This window comes from Phyllostomus discolor, chromosome 13 (genome assembly GCF_004126475.2).
Source record: "Phyllostomus discolor isolate MPI-MPIP mPhyDis1 chromosome 13, mPhyDis1.pri.v3, whole genome shotgun sequence".
NCBI lineage: Eukaryota > Metazoa > Chordata > Mammalia > Chiroptera > Phyllostomidae > Phyllostomus > Phyllostomus discolor.
This window is the reverse complement of record NC_040915.2, coordinates 61,353,181-61,372,005: the sequence shown is the minus strand read 5'-3', so window position 1 is coordinate 61,372,005 and position 18,825 is coordinate 61,353,181. Positions and strand designations below refer to the sequence as shown.

The 18,825-nt window shown below is 38.8% G+C and overlaps 1 protein-coding gene across 1 annotated transcript in view; it reads right to left on the bottom strand.

Moving 5' to 3' along the window:
• The window catches only part of MAPK1 (mitogen-activated protein kinase 1), an 82,806-nt gene that overhangs the window by 32,495 nt on the left and 31,486 nt on the right, over window positions 1–18,825 (bottom strand). The window contains exons 2-3 of the mRNA XM_028528870.2: window positions 11,721–11,903; window positions 9,827–10,016 (exon numbers count right to left, since the gene is read on the bottom strand). Of these exons, the coding sequence (XP_028384671.1) occupies window positions 9,827–10,016; window positions 11,721–11,903 (373 nt within the window). The remainder of the gene's footprint in view (window positions 1–9,826; window positions 10,017–11,720; window positions 11,904–18,825) is intronic.

The following is an 18,825-nucleotide window of genomic DNA, read 5'->3' as shown; positions in this document are numbered from 1 at the left end:
GGTAGTTACAGAATAGCTGTGGGGATGTAAAGTATGGTATAGGAAATGGAGAAGCCAAAGAACTTATATGCAAGAGCCATGGACATGAACAATGGTGGGGGGGACTGCCTGAGGGAGTGTAGGGTCCTGGGTGGAAGAGGGCTGGGGGGAAAATCAGGACAAACTGTTAACAGCATTATCAATATAATAAAAAAAAGGCAATAGCAATAATGATGGTAATATGTAGCTGCAACTAAACTGTTCTTTATAAAAATAAAGTTACCAAAAACCACCCAGGATCTTTTCTAGTGCCCCCACCTGCTGGCACTCCCAATATCATCACTGCCAGGATCAGCTCCTCAACCCACACTTCTACTGCTCATACTTCACTTCCTGCTGCTCTTCCAACTGTTCCATGAATGTAGTTATTTCCAAAGATTCTTTCCACTTTCTTCTTCCCTCCTTGTAGTCAAATTCACTCCTACAGTTTTAAAAGAGGTTTCATATACTGAACACAAATCTTTTTTCCTTTAACTCCCAGCTTCTAATTTCTACTGACTCACAAAAAGTACTGCCTTCCATCATACTTTGGCCATCCCATACTTTGATGCTACCCCAGATTCATGTGCATAAAATATAACTATAAAATAGTTAGTCCAGTGCAACTGTAGGATGTTTTAATTCCTTGGTCTCTGGGGAACTAACCTGAGAAAAAGAGAAGCATGTCAACAAAGAAAGGCCAAAGTATAGAAGGCAGCTTGGAAAGCGGAGGCTAGTTTGGAAAACAGAGACGTTTATTATATCTAAATACACAACCACAATCTATGATACTTGTGCATATCCCTTTCTCCCAAGCTAGAATGTAAGTTGCTAGAAAAAAGGCAACACAAACTTACTTTTTATTCCTAAGTGTCCTATACATAGTGAGCACTCAACATTTGGTGAACAAACGCCTAACTTTAGATGTTTTAGGAAGAATGACGAGTGATATGAATTAACTGGCAGGCATTCTAGATCAGCAGGTCCTTGAATAACATCATTTCATCCATTGGCATTTTGTTATAATGTTGATAAGAAACTTAACTTTTGCTTATATTAATTAGCCTATGTAAAACAGGTTTCATTATGCCATTTTGCACAAAGTTGAAGAACCTATCAATGCTGTTAAGTTAGGATTTACTGTATTTTCACAATGTCTGAAGTATTGATAAGCTCTTAAAAATAATCAGGATAGAAGTTACCAGGCTAACATACGACAATAATCATGTTAATAAAATCACATTGTTCAAAGAGGCAATATTAAAGAGGAAAGAAAAATTAAAAATTGGAAGGAAAGACAACTGCACCTATCAGTCTAAATGCTGCAATACATCTGTTTCTTTAGAGTTAAAACCAAGGGTACAGTTGCTCTTCCTCATCCTCTCCTTCCAGGAAACCTAGTCTAAAAGCTACTAGATGGGATTGTGTAACCTAAGGGTCTCTGTGGAGTGGGGAGAACCACAGAAGCCCAGTGGGGTATGTAGCATCCAAATAGAGTTGAGAGTAGGCTCCAGATCAAGATATGGTCTAGGTGTGAGATGAACGAAGTCCTTGTGGGGACACAGCAGCCTCCAACCAGGGGATCAGAGTCTGAGCAGGGCTAACAGGGTCCATGGATTTCACTGCACAAATCAATTATTTCATTGGAGGCTGCAAAATGATAATTTTCTAATTTCATTATTTCCTTTGCATTTACTGACTGGCATTCTTTTTAAAGAAGAGCTGCCCTGGCTGGGGAGCTCGGTTGGTTAGAATGTCATCTTGATATCCCAAGGTTGTGGATTTGATCTCTCGTCAGGGCAGACGCAAGGATCAACCAATGGGGACTTCCGGCAAGATGGAGGAATAGGTGGATGCACCGTACCTCCTCGCACTACCAAGATTAGAACAACAACAATTTACAGCCAGCATAACACTCAGAACTAACAGAGGATTTATCTGAATGGAAGTCGGACAGCCAAGAAGTTGAAGTAGACCCGAACATCCAGACTGGTAGGCGGGGCCGAGAGGACGAGCGGGGCGGGCGCAGGTCGGTGGCACTTGGAGGACAGGGGAAAACGTCGCGAAATCAGCGCGAAAGCCATCCGGCTCGCAAGAACACAGAGCTGGTCCCTGAGTACGCAAGCTGCGGCTGGCAGACCCAGTGAGGCGGCGACTGTGGACCAGGGCAGAGCTCACAGCCCAGGATCCCAGAGAAGAGACTGAGATCCCAGGAGAATGGAACTACCGTCATTGTTCCCTCCCGTCCCCACTCCCGCCCCCACATATAATGTCACAATCTAGTGACTGGGGTGCACAGCCCCGGTGAACACCTAAGGCTCCGCCCCTCACCGTAACAAGAGCGGCCAGACCAAAATAAAAAATAAAAAAAAAAAGAGAGAGAGAGAGAGAGAGAGAGAGCGCGATGGCTCAAATAGAAGAACAAGTCAGTGCCCCAGAACTCATCCTTTTCAGCGACCAAGAAATAGCTAACATATCAGATGCAAAAAAAAAAACAGTTCAAAACACTGGTGATCAGAAAGCTCACAGAATTGGCTGATTTTGGGCACAAATTAGATGAAAAGATGCAGGATACCATAAAAGAGATGCAGGAAGATACACGGAAGAGAGCCAATAGTGAAGGGAAGGAAACTGGGTCTCAAAACAATACAGTAGACCAGAAGGAAGACAGATCAACCAAGCAGGAAAGCATGATGAAATAAGAATTCAAAAAAACCCGAGAAGCTTAAGAGCATCCAGGATATCTTTAAACGTTCCAACATCCGAATTATAGGGGTACCAGAAGAGGAAAAGCAACAAATTGAGCACATATTTGAACAAATAATAAAGGAGAATTAGTCTTTCAAGAAATACAGGAAGCTCAGAGAGCCCCAAAGAAGTTGGACCCAAGAAGAAACACACCAAGGCACATCATAATTACATTAGCCAAGGTAAAAAGAAAGGAGAGAATCCTAGAAGCAGCAAGAGATAAGGGGACAGTCACCTACAAAGGAGTTCCCATCAGACTGTCAGCTGATTTCTCAAAAGAGACCTTACAGGCAAGAAGGGGCTGGAAAGAAATATTCCAAGTCACGAAAGACAAGGACCTACATCCCAGATTGCTCTATCCAGCAATGCTTTCATTCAGAATGGAAGGGCAGACAAAGTGCTTCTCAGATAAGGTCAAGTTAAAGGAGTTCATCATCACCAAGCCCTTATTTTATGAAATGCTAAAGAGACTTATCTAAGAAAGGAAGATAAAGAAAAAACATGTATAGTAAAATGACAGCAAACTCACAATTATTAACAACCACATCTAAAGCAAAACCAAAAGAAACTAAGCAAACAACCAGAACAGGAACAGAACCACAGAAATGGAGGGCACATGGAGGCTTAGCAGCAGGGGGGGTGGGAGGAGGAGAGAGGGGGAAAAGGTATAGAGAATAAGTAGCATAGAATGTAGGTTGAAAATAGATAGGGGGAGGGCAAGAATAGTATGGGAAATGTAGAAGCTAAAGAACTCATAAGTATGACACATGGACATGAACTAATGGGGGGGAATGTGGGTGGGAGAGGGAGTACAGGGTGGAGGGGAGAATAGGGGGGAAATAGGGCAACTGTAATAGCACAATCAATAAAGTATATTAAAAAAAAGAATCAACCAATGAATGCATAGATGGATTGAACAAATCGATGTTTCTCTCTCTTTTCCTTACATTGATGTTTCCCTTTTTCCCTCCCTCTCTCTCTAAAAATAAATTTAAAAATTGTTAAAAATAAAGAAAAATAAAGAGCAGGTCAGCTGTTGTTCATCAACAAGAGCGATTTGTTCATCCTGATACACAGATTCTACAAGACAGGAAAAATGTTTAATTCTTTTCCTTTAATTATCAATTTTTACAACAGTGAGTTGATGTAAGTGGTATCATGTGTTATTATTTGTATACCCCACACCTAGTACAAAGAATAGAATCAGTAGCTTCTCAAAATTTAGGGGATGGAGTGGTAGGGAGAAGGTGGAGACAACTGTACTTGAACAACAATAAAAGAATGGAATAAAATAAATACACAAACATTTATTAGTTAGAATTCAAAAAATAAAGAGGAAGATACGAGTTTAGACCTTTAAAAGATTTCACAACTCCATGTATGGTCATCAGTGGAAAGCTCTTGTGATTTTTTTTAAACAAGTTTCCTTAACATTACAACACAGAAGTCTAACCAAATTTATATGACATTAGCCAGAAAACTATTAAAGGTACAAAATTCAAAAAGCAATACCATTTATTGTAATTCCTTATGAAAGAAGGTAAGACAACTAGGATACAGTATAAGGAACATTAAATGACCTATAGCATTCCAGTTGACTACTTTTAGGTCTGTATAAATTGAATTTTCAGAGTCCTCTTTCCCAGGCATACCCAGGACCACATGTTCTGTGACCCTAGCATCCCAGGATTTCTATGGGTTCAGTGTAGCAGTGAGGACACAGACTAGAAACCATACTCCCCTCGTAGTTCCACTAAAAATATGCCAGCCAAATAAATATCCAATTAGAGTTTATATCCCTTATTTCTGTGGCCCTGAGAAATAGAGAAAGTCTACAAGAGAAAATCCCAGAAGGGTGCCAAGAGGCCAACATCTGCTGGGTCTCAGGCCTGCAGATAACAAGTGCAAAGCACATTTATGGAAACCAAAGGGAAAGCTTATTGCTTTTGGCCATGACTGGTCCAGTCAAAAGTCCAAGATATTGAGAAGTGATATCTTAAGGGCTCAAGACTAGGAAACACTGTAGTAGTAATACAGAGGCCAATACAGTAGTACACTGTAGTAATACAGAAGCCAATTGAAAAGGAAGAAATAATATAATTACCTACTTGAAAATTCATAACAAGAAGGAAGTAAAGCCACAGGCTATAAACTTTCTAAACACAGAGGCCTGTGGGTCAAGCAGCAAGATTGCCCCAAGGTACTAAGGATGTGATGGGTGTACGCTGACTCCAGAGCTCAAGCAGAAGACTCTTCTCATCAGTGCTCTGTCATCCCTCATGTGTGTACCTGAATTGCCACAATACTGTGACCTGCCTTTTGGACACACACTACAACAAATCAGTGGCTTAGTGCATAACCATACTCATCTTTAGAATGAGATTCTCCCGAGTACTTATGCAATGTAAAGGAAGCACTGCCTGTATGGACATTTTAAAAATGTGGGTGAATTCTATTGCTGTAAACATTTAAAACATTCTATTGTGTTTCTGAGTCTTTGTGTTAAATTGGGTTTTGGAAACAATGCTTGGATTATGCAGATTGAATAGTGAATAAAATGGCCATAGGTAAAGACAAGTCCACAAACAGTGAAGAGACAAGTGGTTCTTTCTGTCTTGTTAAGGATGAGCATTTTCAAGCAAAAGTAAAAATCACCTTTTTCCAGAAATATTATATACTTAAAATGTTGACTGAGAATGTTTCTTCAAAAACAAATAGAAGCAGTCTGCAATAATAGGGCTGTGATAAAAAACAAACCAAAAAAAGTACTAGGAGACATAAAAATATCCATTGTAATTTTTTAAAAAAGTCACCAGGAGTCAACAAAGTATGGCCATTCCTAAAAGAAGGTTCATTCCTTTTGTGCCCACCTGGCTTTTAATTGCACAGACTCATGGGAAAGGATCTGGTTACATCCCATGTGAAAAGTACATGAATCTAACTCAGAAGAATCCTCAAAGGTGATGGAGTCCAACCCAACAGTTTCTGATGTGGAAAGCTGTCTTCCACAACACTGTATGGATGTCAGCCATCCTGTATTAAACTTTCAGTGACCACAAATAAGCTGACCACCTAATGACAGAACCCAGTGTCTTTTTTATAGTTACAGAGGCTCTCCATGATTTACTACCAACCAACTTCTCTAGCTTAGTGTCAAATGACTCTATTATTACTCACCCAAAGCAGCAGCCACACAGAACAGGTCTCAAGTGTTTATGCACTAGGTCCCTTATTCTTCTTTCTTTTATTTCTGTTGTCCCTTCTATCAACAATACCCTATGCCCAACCTACCACTGGTTTACTAAAAGCATGTCCATCCTTAGAGTAATAGCACCTTCTTCCTGATGCCTCTCATAGCCCCAGCTAAAACCAACCCACCTCTCTTCTGTACATCTGTTTGTATACCTTTCTTTTTGCTATATTGGTTACAGCAGATATTATTACAATCATATATTGTTTCAGATTTCTGGGGCAGACACTCATCCCCTTGCCAGGTACACTTTACAAGACTATTCACAGGAAATGTCTGTTGAACTAAAGTATAAGAAATTACCATTGCTATACATCTATAGGTACTTTTAAAGCAGCTTTATTACAACCTACCCATTTAAAATATGCAATTCTATGATTTTGGATTATAATCACAAAGTTATATAACCATTGCCACCATCCAATTTTAGAACATTTTTATAATCGCAAAAAGAAACCTGGTATTCATTCGAAGTCTCTTTCCTACTGCACTGGTCCTAGGCAACCACTAACTTCTCTGTTTCTATAGATCTGTCTGTTGTAGACATTTCATATAAATGGAAATATACAACATGCAGTCCTTTATGATTGGTTCCTTTCACTTACATAATATGTTGCAAGATTCAACTGTGTTGTAGCATGTATCAGTACTTCATTCCTTTTTATTCCATTGTATGAGTCTATCACATTTTATTTATCCATCATCATTTGGACCTTTAAACTGTTTCCACCTTTAGGCTCTTTTACTACTATGAATATTTGTATATTTTTTGTGTGGTCATGTTTCATGTCACTTAGGTATACACACAGGAATGAAATTCTCACCAATGCTTATCACCTGACTTTTTGATTTCAGCTATCCTACTTTGTATGAAGTGGTATCTCATTGTGGTTTTTATTTGCATTTCCCTACTGAGTAATATTGTACTTGTTGGACATTTGTATATCATCTTCGGAGAGATGTCTACTCATATCTTTTCTCCATTTTTAAATTGGGTTATTTATCTTTTAATTGTTGCATTGTAAGAGTCTTTTATATAAGCCCTGGCTGGCGTAGCTCAATAGATTGAGTGCGGGCTGCGAACCAAAGTGTCACAGGTTTGATTCCCAGTCAGGGTACATGCCTGGGTTGCAGGCCATGACCCCCAGCACCCGCACATTTGTGTTTCTCTCTCTCTCTCTCTCCCCCTCCATTCCCTCTCTAAAAATAAATAAATAAAATCTAAAAAAACCCCAAACAGTCTTTTATTATAGTTCAGGTACGTCTTGTAAGATATTTGACTTACAAACATTTTCTCTCATTCTGTGGGTTTTCTTTTCACTTTTTTGATGGTTTACTTTGTAACACAAGTTCCTAATCTTAATGAAATCCAATTTTTTCTCTTTCGCTGCTTGTGCTTTTGGTGTCATGTCTAAGAAGCTCTGCCTAATACAAGACTGCAAAGATTTACTTCTATATTTTCAAAGAGTATTCTAGTTTTAGCTCTTAAATTTAGATCATTAATCCATTTTGAGTTAATTTTTGCACATAATGTGAGGAGGGACCCAATCTCATTCTTTTGTGTATGGCTATCCAATTGTTCTAGGACCATCTGTTGAAAAGACTACGAAATAAATGTAACAACTAATGATCTTGGCATTTTTATTGAAAATCAGTTGATCATAAACACATGGATTTAATGACTCAATTCTATTCCGCAGATCTATAAACCTACTCTTATGCCAATATCACAGTCTTGATTACTATAGCTTTGTAGCAAGTTTTGAAATCAGGAAGTGTCCTCTAACTTTATTCTTTTGTAAGATTGTTTTTGGTTATTCTGGCTCTCTTGAATTTCTACATGCATTTCAGGAACAGCCTGTCCATTTCTGTAAAAAAGCCACATGGGGCTTTAATAGGGACTACATTAAGTCTGTAGACCAATTTGGGAGTACTACCATCTTAACAATACTAAGTCTTCCAATCTATCATGTTCCAAAGAACATGAAATAGCTTTCTATTTCTCTTCTTCTTCTTCTTCTCTCTCTTTTTGGCTGGTAGGAAACACCTTTATTAATGGCCTTGATTCATTCACCACGTAGTGTCCAATGTGAATCGCATGTCCAGAGGAGCCATCTGGCACACTCAACTCTTTTCCAGCTGTGGCTGCCCCTGCAATCCAGACACCAGGCCTCTGTCCATCACATCAAGGAAGCCAACCCTACCTTCCCAGGAGTTCCTGGGGCACTACGGGTCAAGACTGTCCCATAGTTAGAACCTCAGTCTCTACCATCTTGGCCAGTGTTTCTGGGGAGAACAAGGCAGGGAACCTGGATGATCAGTTACTTTTTGGTTTCATGATCATTTAAAAAGCCAGAAAAGACAAGCATTCTACTCAAAAAAAAAAAAAAAACCACACAAAAACAAAAAAACAAAAAACAAAAACAACAACAAAAAACCCCCCACAAAAAACAAAACCAAAACCAAACCAAACCAGGAGTCTGAGGAGAGAGGCTGTGGTTCTTCATCCTGGGAATCCCCCTTGAGGCCCAAGCAGCCATGCCCGCTGAGTTCTGCAGACCAAGCTGCAGTGTTCTGGGTGTCCTGTCTAGCCACTGGCCCGAGCTGTAGGGCCAGTTGAAGTTCTTTCTTCCAAAAAGCAGCATGTTTTGGATCAGTGATGTGATGGGTGTCTTGCCCACCAGGCACATGAAGAACAGTGGGAGATGAGAGAAACTAGGGCAATGTGCAGGGTGGGAAGCCACAGAAACAGGTGCTGGAAACACTCTTGTGGGACAGCTCCTAGGCCCACATGTATTGGGTGAGGGCCACCTGCACCTTCTCCAGCAGGCTCTTCACATGCACTGGATCCAGAGAGGCCACAGGCATCGAGTATGAACAGTCTGATGGCCTTGAGGCAAGAGTACTTGGTTGGGTCTACCTGCAGGGGCCCCAGCTTGTGCTCCTGGAAGGTGCACGTCTAGTCCATGAAGACCAGAGCAGCCACCGGCACAGCATGCAGACCAGGGACAGCCAGCAGCTGTGCTGCGTGCAGGTGCAGCGCAGCCTAGGACAATTTCAGCACAAAGAGCTCAGGTGCAGCAGCGCCACCTGGTGGGCCACCAGCAGGCCATGGGAAGAAGGGCCCATGGCCCACCTAACTACACAGGGCTGAATAGCAGCTGTGCTGACAGCTCTCACGTGTTGTCATGCCTGACACTGCGCCTGCCACACAGCTGCTGGTCCTGAAGCATACGACCAGGACTCAGGTCTGACACCAGCTGCCTGGGGAAAAGGTTCAGGATCACTCCCACTGCCTCGAGCAAGGAGCCCAGGAGGCTGGTGAGTATAGCTAGGTCTTTTTGAACTCACATGCACATCCTTTCATCTTACTGAAGACTTCGTAGTTCTCCCTGTTTACTGGGAATGCCTTATTTGGGTATTAAAATCACTGAGGTTTTCTAAGTGTTCTTTTTCTAAAAAGTATTGAAGAAAAAGGTCACTGATGAGACAGATGATTGTTTTAACTTACATGTAATGTGCATGATTCTATTTTTATATATAAGTATAAAGTATACATTATGTAATAGCATAGAAAAAACTTTGGAAGAAAATACACAAATATGTTATAGTGGTTACCTCTGAAGAGGAGGAAGCAATAGGATGGAAAAGAGGAGAAATAGTATTCTTTACTTACAATTTTTTTTTTGCCATAAAAATGTTTTCATGTGTTTCTGGTATAATTTTAATACAAGTAACAGTAAATATAAATATGCCCCAGTAAAAGATTTTTCAATACATATCACCCTAAAAGTAAATAACCTGGCTGACCTTGAGATCGCAGGTGGTGTTGAGCAGCAGGTTGGAAGGTTTGAGGTCACGGTGCAGTACATTTGCTGAATGGATATATTTCAACCCTCTGAGGATCTGGTAAAGAAAATAGCAGATATGGTCGTTGCTGAGGTGTTGTGTCTTCAAGAGCTTGTAGAGATCTGTTTCCATGAGGTCCTGTACTATATATCTGTTTGGACAGGTTAAGGAAGCACACCAAATAGCTGTTCACACTTAGTAAAGCACTGAAAACAAATGAACCCCCTCTCCAAATGGTTCATTACTACATCATGAGGACGAGAGGGAAATGAGAAACTGATGAAAACTTGGTATTTCTTTATGGAAGGAATCTGAAGTAGTTAACTCCTTATTAGGTCCTGTGAAACAAGCAGGCATTATACCTGCTTGATATGACCCATTACTGGCCTAGACTGAGATCTGAAACAGGCTGTTACGAAAACACTGGTCAATCTTGAAACACTAACCTTTTTGTTTTCCAAGTTGTCCACCATCAAAAAGCCCCTCCAAGGGGCTGCTGGGAAGAGCTGGGTGAGGGTGGTACCAGCAAGCATCACATACTCCCTCCTTTCTTTGGCCCAGCAACAACTTGTAATGTCACTGTTCTTTTACCTCCTCTTCCCTTCTTGTTACTGTCTTTTAAAAAATCAACCATAAAAGTTTTGGAAATATAGGCCTAAAGCACACTGCTATTAAATTCAACCCTCAGTCTATCTACTTGACTCTTCAATTAATGTTAAGATCTTAAATAAATAACTATGAGGAAGTCATACCAAGAAGGATCTTATGCTAGTTTTGCTCCTCTTGCTTTCTTGCCATGTTATCTAAGCATCTAGAATTTTAGCTATGGCTAACTTCTTTCTTACAGATATTGTAAAAGCCTTTAGCTTTTAACATCACCATAATATTATTTCATTAGCAATGCTTTTTGACTTCTTTTATTCATTTGTGTTAATATTATCTATGTCTCCTTTATATTTATGGTAGATGAGACACAGTATGGGATTTAACTGAAACTGACCTGAAACCTTGTCATCTGAAATCAAGATTTGATTTTTAAAAGGTAAAGCAGGACAACAGGTGGTAGGAGCAGGGACAGGAGGCATTTCACTTAAAATATCACTACAACTTAGTAACAGATACATTTAAAAATCGAAAGGGCTACCTAGAGATAGCGAACTACGTCTCCCTGGAGAGGCAGAATGCAAATTAAGTGAACTGGTAGGATTGGCTACACTAACCAAAACTGTAAGTTTTTTTCTGGCAGATCCTCTTCAGTATACTTAGTATCTTTATCTTTCAAATGTAGTCTTTATTCAGGCAGCATCCTCTGGACCTGCTTAGTCCAGATTTCTAAACATTGTGGTCATAGTAACACAATTTAGAGGCTAGTACCTTAATTTTAAAGATGAGAAAGCTGAGACCTAAACGTAAAATGACTTTGTCTAAGATTATAGAACAGCCTGGATTTGATCAGGTGATATCCAGGGTACTCTCTCTTTCTTATACCCTGTCCCTCTTAGTCTGTGGTTCTTTCTTTTCCTTTTCACCATAAAAACAAAGCATATCTTGAAGCTGTCTGTATCTGGAGAAAGCATGACTGGAAAATGCATTACCACATTTAAAGGAAATCTTTACTGAAACTGACAGGATAGAACACTGGATTTGTTAAAAGACACTAAAAATAGAACTGATAAAATGAATCAGAGAAAATTTTACATAATGTGAGTATGACAATAAATGGCAAACATATTACAATGTCCCCTTAAATGTGCTTTATATACTTCTCCTTTACTCTGGTAAATCCATAACATTTCAAATTACATTTCGTCAACAAGGTAACCAAGCAGTGGAGTCCGCTGTTTGCAAAGGATACACATCTTTCATTTGCTCAATGGTTGGCGCTCGAATGATATCATTGATACCAATGATGTTCTCGTGTCTGAAGCGCAGTAAGATTTTTATCTCCCTCAGGGTTCTCTGGCAGTAGGTCTGGTGCTCAAAAGGACTGATTTTCTTGATAGCTACTCGAACTTTGTTGACATTATCATAAGCAGAGCTAAAAAAAGGAAAAGGAGGAAGGAAGAGATTGCATTAAAAACAGTCCTCAGAATTATCTTGGTAGAAAGAATACAAACTGATAAAGTATTAAGTGTGTGTTTAGCACTCTGGTTAAATACTTGTGTAATACATGTGAAGGCAGCATGTATATTATCCACAAAAAGGCCTCACACTAGGGAAGATGTAGCTGGAACAATGTAGCAGAGGGCCTGGCCCTGGTAACTGTGAGTGCCCATTTTAATAAACCAAGCAACATGGAATTATGCCACACACACACACACACAAATGTTTTTCTACTGTTTTTTTTTTTTTTTTTTTTTTTTTAACAACAGCTGCATTCTGGTGAGAGTAATCACTTCTGCCTCCAAAACAACTTTCTACCGTTGTATTAGATTCCCCTGACTCAGGAGAAACATTTAAATGACCATCATATCTTCATCCCTAGCAAAAGTGGACCCAAGAGGACACGCCTTGAATGCTTATATCAACTGTTTGTCTTACTTGCAAAATGACACCACTCTTTCTCTCCTCCCAAACTCCCTGAAGAAATTTAAGCAAGATGTCTGGGTAGTCTTATAACAAAACCTATAATGTACTCTTCAAAAAATACTTTCACAGCCCCAACAAAGGCCCAGTTCTTTCCAAGTTGTCATTAAGGTCTGATATAATAGAAATCCAAGCAGGAACAATAATTATATTTTTAATTTCATGATAAATTTGAATCTTGAACATTACTTCTATCTTTATGATCAGTATTCTATTGGAGACTTTTTGTATTAATAAATATCAACATCTGGTCCATTAATGAAAGCAATGAAATAACACTGACAGGCAATCAAGACATTACTTCTTGTTTCCTCAGGGTAAGCGCTATAAGTATAAAACAGTAAAAAATAAGTTTACTTCCAGTTTGTGCTTCTTGAATGATATTTATCAGTCTAATTATTCTGAAAATTATTTGATTTGACCATCACAAACTATGCTATAGCAGGGACCTCATCTTAGTCAGCTTCAATTCTCCCACAATACCATTAATATAGTGCACACAGATAACCCCAACCCTTTAAAATGAAATGTATTTCCTTAAATACAAGAATCATTACTCGAATCTTATTTTGCCTTGATTTGCTGAATAAACACCCAAACCACTGATTTGCAGGTAGGCAGGCAAAAGGATACGTTAAACAGGCTTATTCAATATTGGGAATAAGTAATTTTAGAAATTAAAACTCTCTTTGGGTAATTCAAATCACAGAGCATGAGTTCAACAAAAGGGAACATTGGTTAATATAGTTGTAAAAGATTGGTTTAAACTTAACACTATAAAATTCTGGTTTTACTGAGACATGGTAGTCAGACACGGACATGACCATAAATTTGCTTTTAAGAACAAGACTGTTCAGGTAGCCTTGACTGGTGTGACTCAGTGGGTTGGGTATTGTCTTGGAAACCGAAAGGTCGCCAGTTCGGTTCTGGTCAGGGCACAAGCCTGGGCTGTGGACCAGGTCCCTGTTTGAGGGTGTGCAACATCTGACTGACGTTTCTTTCTCACATGGATGTTTCTCTCCCTCTCTTCCCCTCTCTCTATGAAAGAAAGAAAGAAAGAGAAAGAAAGAAAGAGAGAGGGGGAGGGAGGCAGTCTTAAAAGACTGCTGAAGCCCTGGCTGGCGTAGCTCAGTGGATTGAGCGTGGGCTGGGAACCAAAGTGTCCCAGGTTCAATTCCCAGCCAGGGTACATTCCTGGGTTGCAGGCCATAACCCCCAGCAACCGCACATTGATGTCCCTGTGTGTGTGTGTGTGTGTGTGTGTGTGTGTGTGTCTCTCCCCCCACCCCCTTCCCTCTCTAAAAAATAACAATAAATTAATTAATTAATAAAAAAAAAAGACTGCTGAGGGGAGGATTTATGGTCAGAGCACCCCTTCAATTATATCAACACTCAGTGATAAAATAAAAAACCTGTTTTAAGAGAGAAGGCATAAGATTATTCTCATTGGTTCCCACTTGAAAAGAAGGTGTGACCCTATCTATGGAGCTGTGTCTGTTTTTGTCTGTTCTTCCACTCCATTCTGCTGAGTTTTTGGTTCACATTATCTGCTGCAGAACTGATCACAAAGAGTTTATACTCTTCCCTAACAACTCTGTATTTGCTCATTTCTCCTTGAGTTTCTCAGTTTTGTTTTATATTTTTACTGTTCTGATATCTGGCAAATGTATTTTATTGGGTATATCTTTTACAACAGAGTATTTGGCATCTCTTAATACTGTTTTAAAGAGGGAAAAAGAGAGGGAGAGAAACATGGAAGTGAGAGAGAAACATCAATCTGTTGCCTTTCTTCATGCCCCAAACAGGAGACAGAATTGCAACCCAGGCATGTGCCCTGACCAGGGATCAAACCAGTAACCTTTCACTTTGTGGGTAATCCCCAACTGACTGAACCACACTGGTCAGGACAATGCAGTGTTTGTTTTCAAATCTCTCTGGTGTTACCAACCCTACTTTCTTTTTTTTTTCTCTCTCGAGAACTTAATCTGCTGATCTCCCATCTCCCAACTATTGCCATGCCACAGCTTTTGCTTTAAATTTGAGTCCTGTAAACAACCTGTGGTTGCAGTTTGGGATCTTAATCCAATCTGTAACTATGCTTTGGGTGGATTAATTTTAGATAATTGTATTTTTCTTTTAGCTGATGGACTTGCTCTTTTCAAAAATAAAAATTCAAGGTTAAATAAACTATTCAAGGTTAGGAGAATGAGGAGTTTCCTAACTCATCCCTGTAATGTGAATAATCATTGTAAATAAAGAAAGACTTCCAGTCCAAAACAGCAGCATAGGAAGACCGTGAACTCACCTCTTCCCACACACACATCAAATTTACACTTACAGATAGATCAATGAGCCCTGAAGAAGAAATGAGGGCAGAATGAACAGCTTCTGTACAATGGACCAGAGAGAGAGACCATACAGAAACAGGCAGGAGAGATGGAGACACAGTACCATGGGAACCACATTCCCAAAGCAATGACCTGCAGTATGGAGGAATCACTAAAGGGCCTATGCACAGACTTGCCTGCCCTGAGGTACAATGAATAAATGGTGGTTTAAAGGGCACTTAGACTATACCAGAAGGACATCCAGTTCCTAACCCTATAGTATCTGCCAAATGGGAGGGGAACTGCTGGACCACTTTCTTACACCACATACATACAAAAATAAACTCAAAATGTGTTTAAAGACTTACATATAAGACCTGAAACCATAAAACCGCTAGGAGAAAAAAGGCACTAAGCTCTTTGACACTGATCTTAACAATACTTTTTTTTAGATATATCTCCTTGGGCAAAGGCAACAAAAGCAACAAAAAACTCATGAAACTGCATCAATCTGCAAAGTTTTTGCATAGCAAAAGAAAACCACCCAAAATATGAAAAGGCAACTTATTGAATGGGATATGATATTTGCAAATGATATATATGATATGGGTTAATACTCCAAAACATAAAGAACTGATACAACTCAACATCAAATAAACACAGATCCTATTAAAAAAATAGGTGAAGGACCTAAATAGAGATTGGCCAACAGATGCATGAAAGGATGTTCAATATCAATAATCATTAGAGTAATACAAATCAAAACCACAAGGAGATATCACCTCATACCTGTCAGAATGGGTATTATCCAAAAGATAACAAATAATTATTGGCAGGGGTGTGGAAACAAAGGGAAACCTCATGCAATGTTGGTGAGACAGTAAATTAAATGCAGCCACTCTAAAGAACAGTATGGAGATTTTAAGTTAAAAATATGCCCTGACCACAAAGCAAAAGGCCGCTGGTTTGATTTTGGGCAGGGCACATGCCTGGGCTGCAGATTTGATTCCCAGTCAGGGTGTGTACAAGAGGCAACCGACTGATGTTTCTCTCCCTCCCTTTCCCTCTCTCCAAAAATAAATTAAAAAAAATAAAAAATAAAAAATACAACTACTGCCCTGGCTGGCGTAGCTCAGTGGATTGAGTGTGGGCTGCGAACCAAAGCATCGCAGGTTTGATTCCCAGTCAGGGCACATGCCTGGGTTGCAAGCCACAGCCCCCAGCAACTGCACATTGATATCTCTCTCTCTCTCTCTCTCTCCCCCTCTCTTCCCCCCCCCTTCCCTCTCTAAAAATAAATAAATAAAATCTTTTAAAAAATTATATTAAAAAATACAACTACCGGCCCTGGCTGGTGTAGCTCAGTGGATTGAGCGCGGGCTGGGAACCAGTGTCCCAGGTTCGATTCCCAGCCAGGGTACATTCCTGGGTTGCAGGCCATAACCCCCAGCAACCGCACATTGATGTTTCTCTCTCTTTCTCTCTCTCTCTCCCTTCCTTCCTTCCCTCTCTAAAAATAAATAAAATCTTAAAAAAAAATACAACTGCCATACACATCTGGGGATTTATCCAAAAATAATGAAAACAGTATTTTGAACAGACTATGTACCCCATGTTCACTGCAGCACAGCACTGTTTACAATAGACAAGATATAGAAGCAACCTAGGTGTCCATCAACAGATGGGTAAAGTTGTGATACGTATATATAAATGGAATTTACTCAGCCATAAAAAAGAGTGAAATCTTGCCATTGGCAACAACATGAATAGTCGTAGAGAGAATTGTGTTAAGTGAAATAAGCTGGACAGAGAAGGACAAATACTGTATGATTTCACTTTATCTATGGAAACAACAACAAAACAAACAAATGAACAAAATGAATCAGAAACAAATTCACAGATACAGAGAATAAACTGTTATAAAATAAGTCAAGAAATGTAATGTACAGCATAAGTCACAGAGTAAATAAATACTGTAATAACTATGTATGGTGGTGAACTAAATGGTTACTAAATTTATTATGGTAACCACTTTGTAAGGTATATAAGTGTTGAATCAATATACCGTACACCTCAAACTAATATAATTCTGTATGTCAATTATAATAAAAAAATTAAAAAATAAAGAATAATTGATGACAAAGAACAAAAATCAAAACTAAAGAACAATCTCATTTACAAGCACAAAAAGTAAATAATAAATATAATTTGATAACATATTAAAATAATTAAGTCTAAGTAACAGTTAATCTTAGGAACTCAAGAATGGTTTGATTAAAAAGAAACATTAAAAATAAGATATGTCAAATAGATATTCCTCCAAAGACGACACACAAATGGCCAGCAAGCATATAAAAAGTTGCTTAACATCATTAATTAGAGAAATGCAAACTAGAAGCACAACAAGCAATCACTGCACAACCATAAGGACTGCCACTTAAAAAAAAGTGGTAGGATGTGGAGGAAGCTGGAATACTTGTGCACTATTGGTAATATAAAATGGCCCAGCCACTATGAAAAACAGTATGGAAGTTCCTCAAAAAATTAAACATAAAATTATTATACAATCCAGCAACCCAACTTACGGGTATATACCCAAAAGAATTCAAAATAGGATTTTGAAGGACATTAGTGCACTAATGTTCTCTACAACATTATTCACAAAAACCAAGAAGTGAAGCAAGTCAAATGCCCATTGATGGATGGAAAAAAAAGAAAATGTGGTACAAATACACACAGGAATATTATTCAGCCCTAAAAAAGAAAGAAATTCTATCACATGCTACATCACAGATGAATCTGAGGACATGCTAAGTGAAATAAACCAGTCTCAAAAAGAAAATATTATATGAGCCCACTCGTATGTGGCATCTGAAGCTGTCAAACTCATAGAATCAGAAAGTAGAATGGTAATTACCAAGGACTGAGGGGATGGGAAAATGAGGATAGTGTTCAAGGGTACAGTTTTAGTCTCTCAAGATGGAAAAGTTCTACAAATCTGTTGCACAATAATGTGAGTATACTGAGAACTACTCAACTGTACACTCTTAAATGGTTAAAATGGTAAATTTCATATTACAGCTTTTTTTTTTACACCAAAAATTTTAAAAGTTTTAAAAAGGGAGAAACTAAACATTTCAATAGAGGTCAAAAAAGAATGGCAGTGGTTTCATGAACTTACATATGTGATAAAACTGCACACAACTAAACACACATCAAATGAGTGTTTATGAGACTAGCAACACATGAATGAGCTCTGTAAAATTAACAGTGTCAATCTCCCAGCTATGGCGTTAATACTATAATTATGCAAGATGTTACCAATGGGGGAAACTGAGGTATTTCTGTATTATTTCTCACAACTGCATGTGACTCTATAATTATCTCAAAATAAAACATTTAATTTAGAAAGAGATCTATCAAAAGTGGGTGTCCATACACCCACTGTCCATACAGTGGAGTACTATGCAGCTGAAAAAGGCATGCCATGAAAAGCCCTTCAAGATCTATTCAATGGGAAAAAAAAGCAAGGTTTAGCAGTAGATACTATTCTGTCTTTTTTCTAATAAAGAATGAAAATAAAATATATATTAACATTTGCTTGTGTTTGTGTAAAGGAAGTCTAGAAAGTTACAAAAGGAAGTAATATGAGTGGTGGTGGAAGGAGGGACAGAATACCAGACTGGAGTGAGACAAATAGGGGAAGAAAACATTTCATTGTATTCCTCTTTACATTGCTTTAAAAAAAAAATCTTATTTATTTATTTTTGGAGAGAGGAGAAGGGAGGGAGGAAGAGAGGAAGACAAACATTGATCAGTTGCTGCTTGCACGCCTCTCAACTGGGGACCTGGAATTGAATGGGCAACTTTTTGGATTGTGGGACAATGTCCAACCCACTGAGCCACACCAGTTAGGGCTACATTGTTTTGGATTAAGGAGCCATGTGAATGTGTTTAAGACATATTGAAATTTTTTTAATTAGAAAAAGAAACACAGGAAAATAAATACTAGTGGACTACTGGGATACCCTTTAAAGGAAAAAAAAA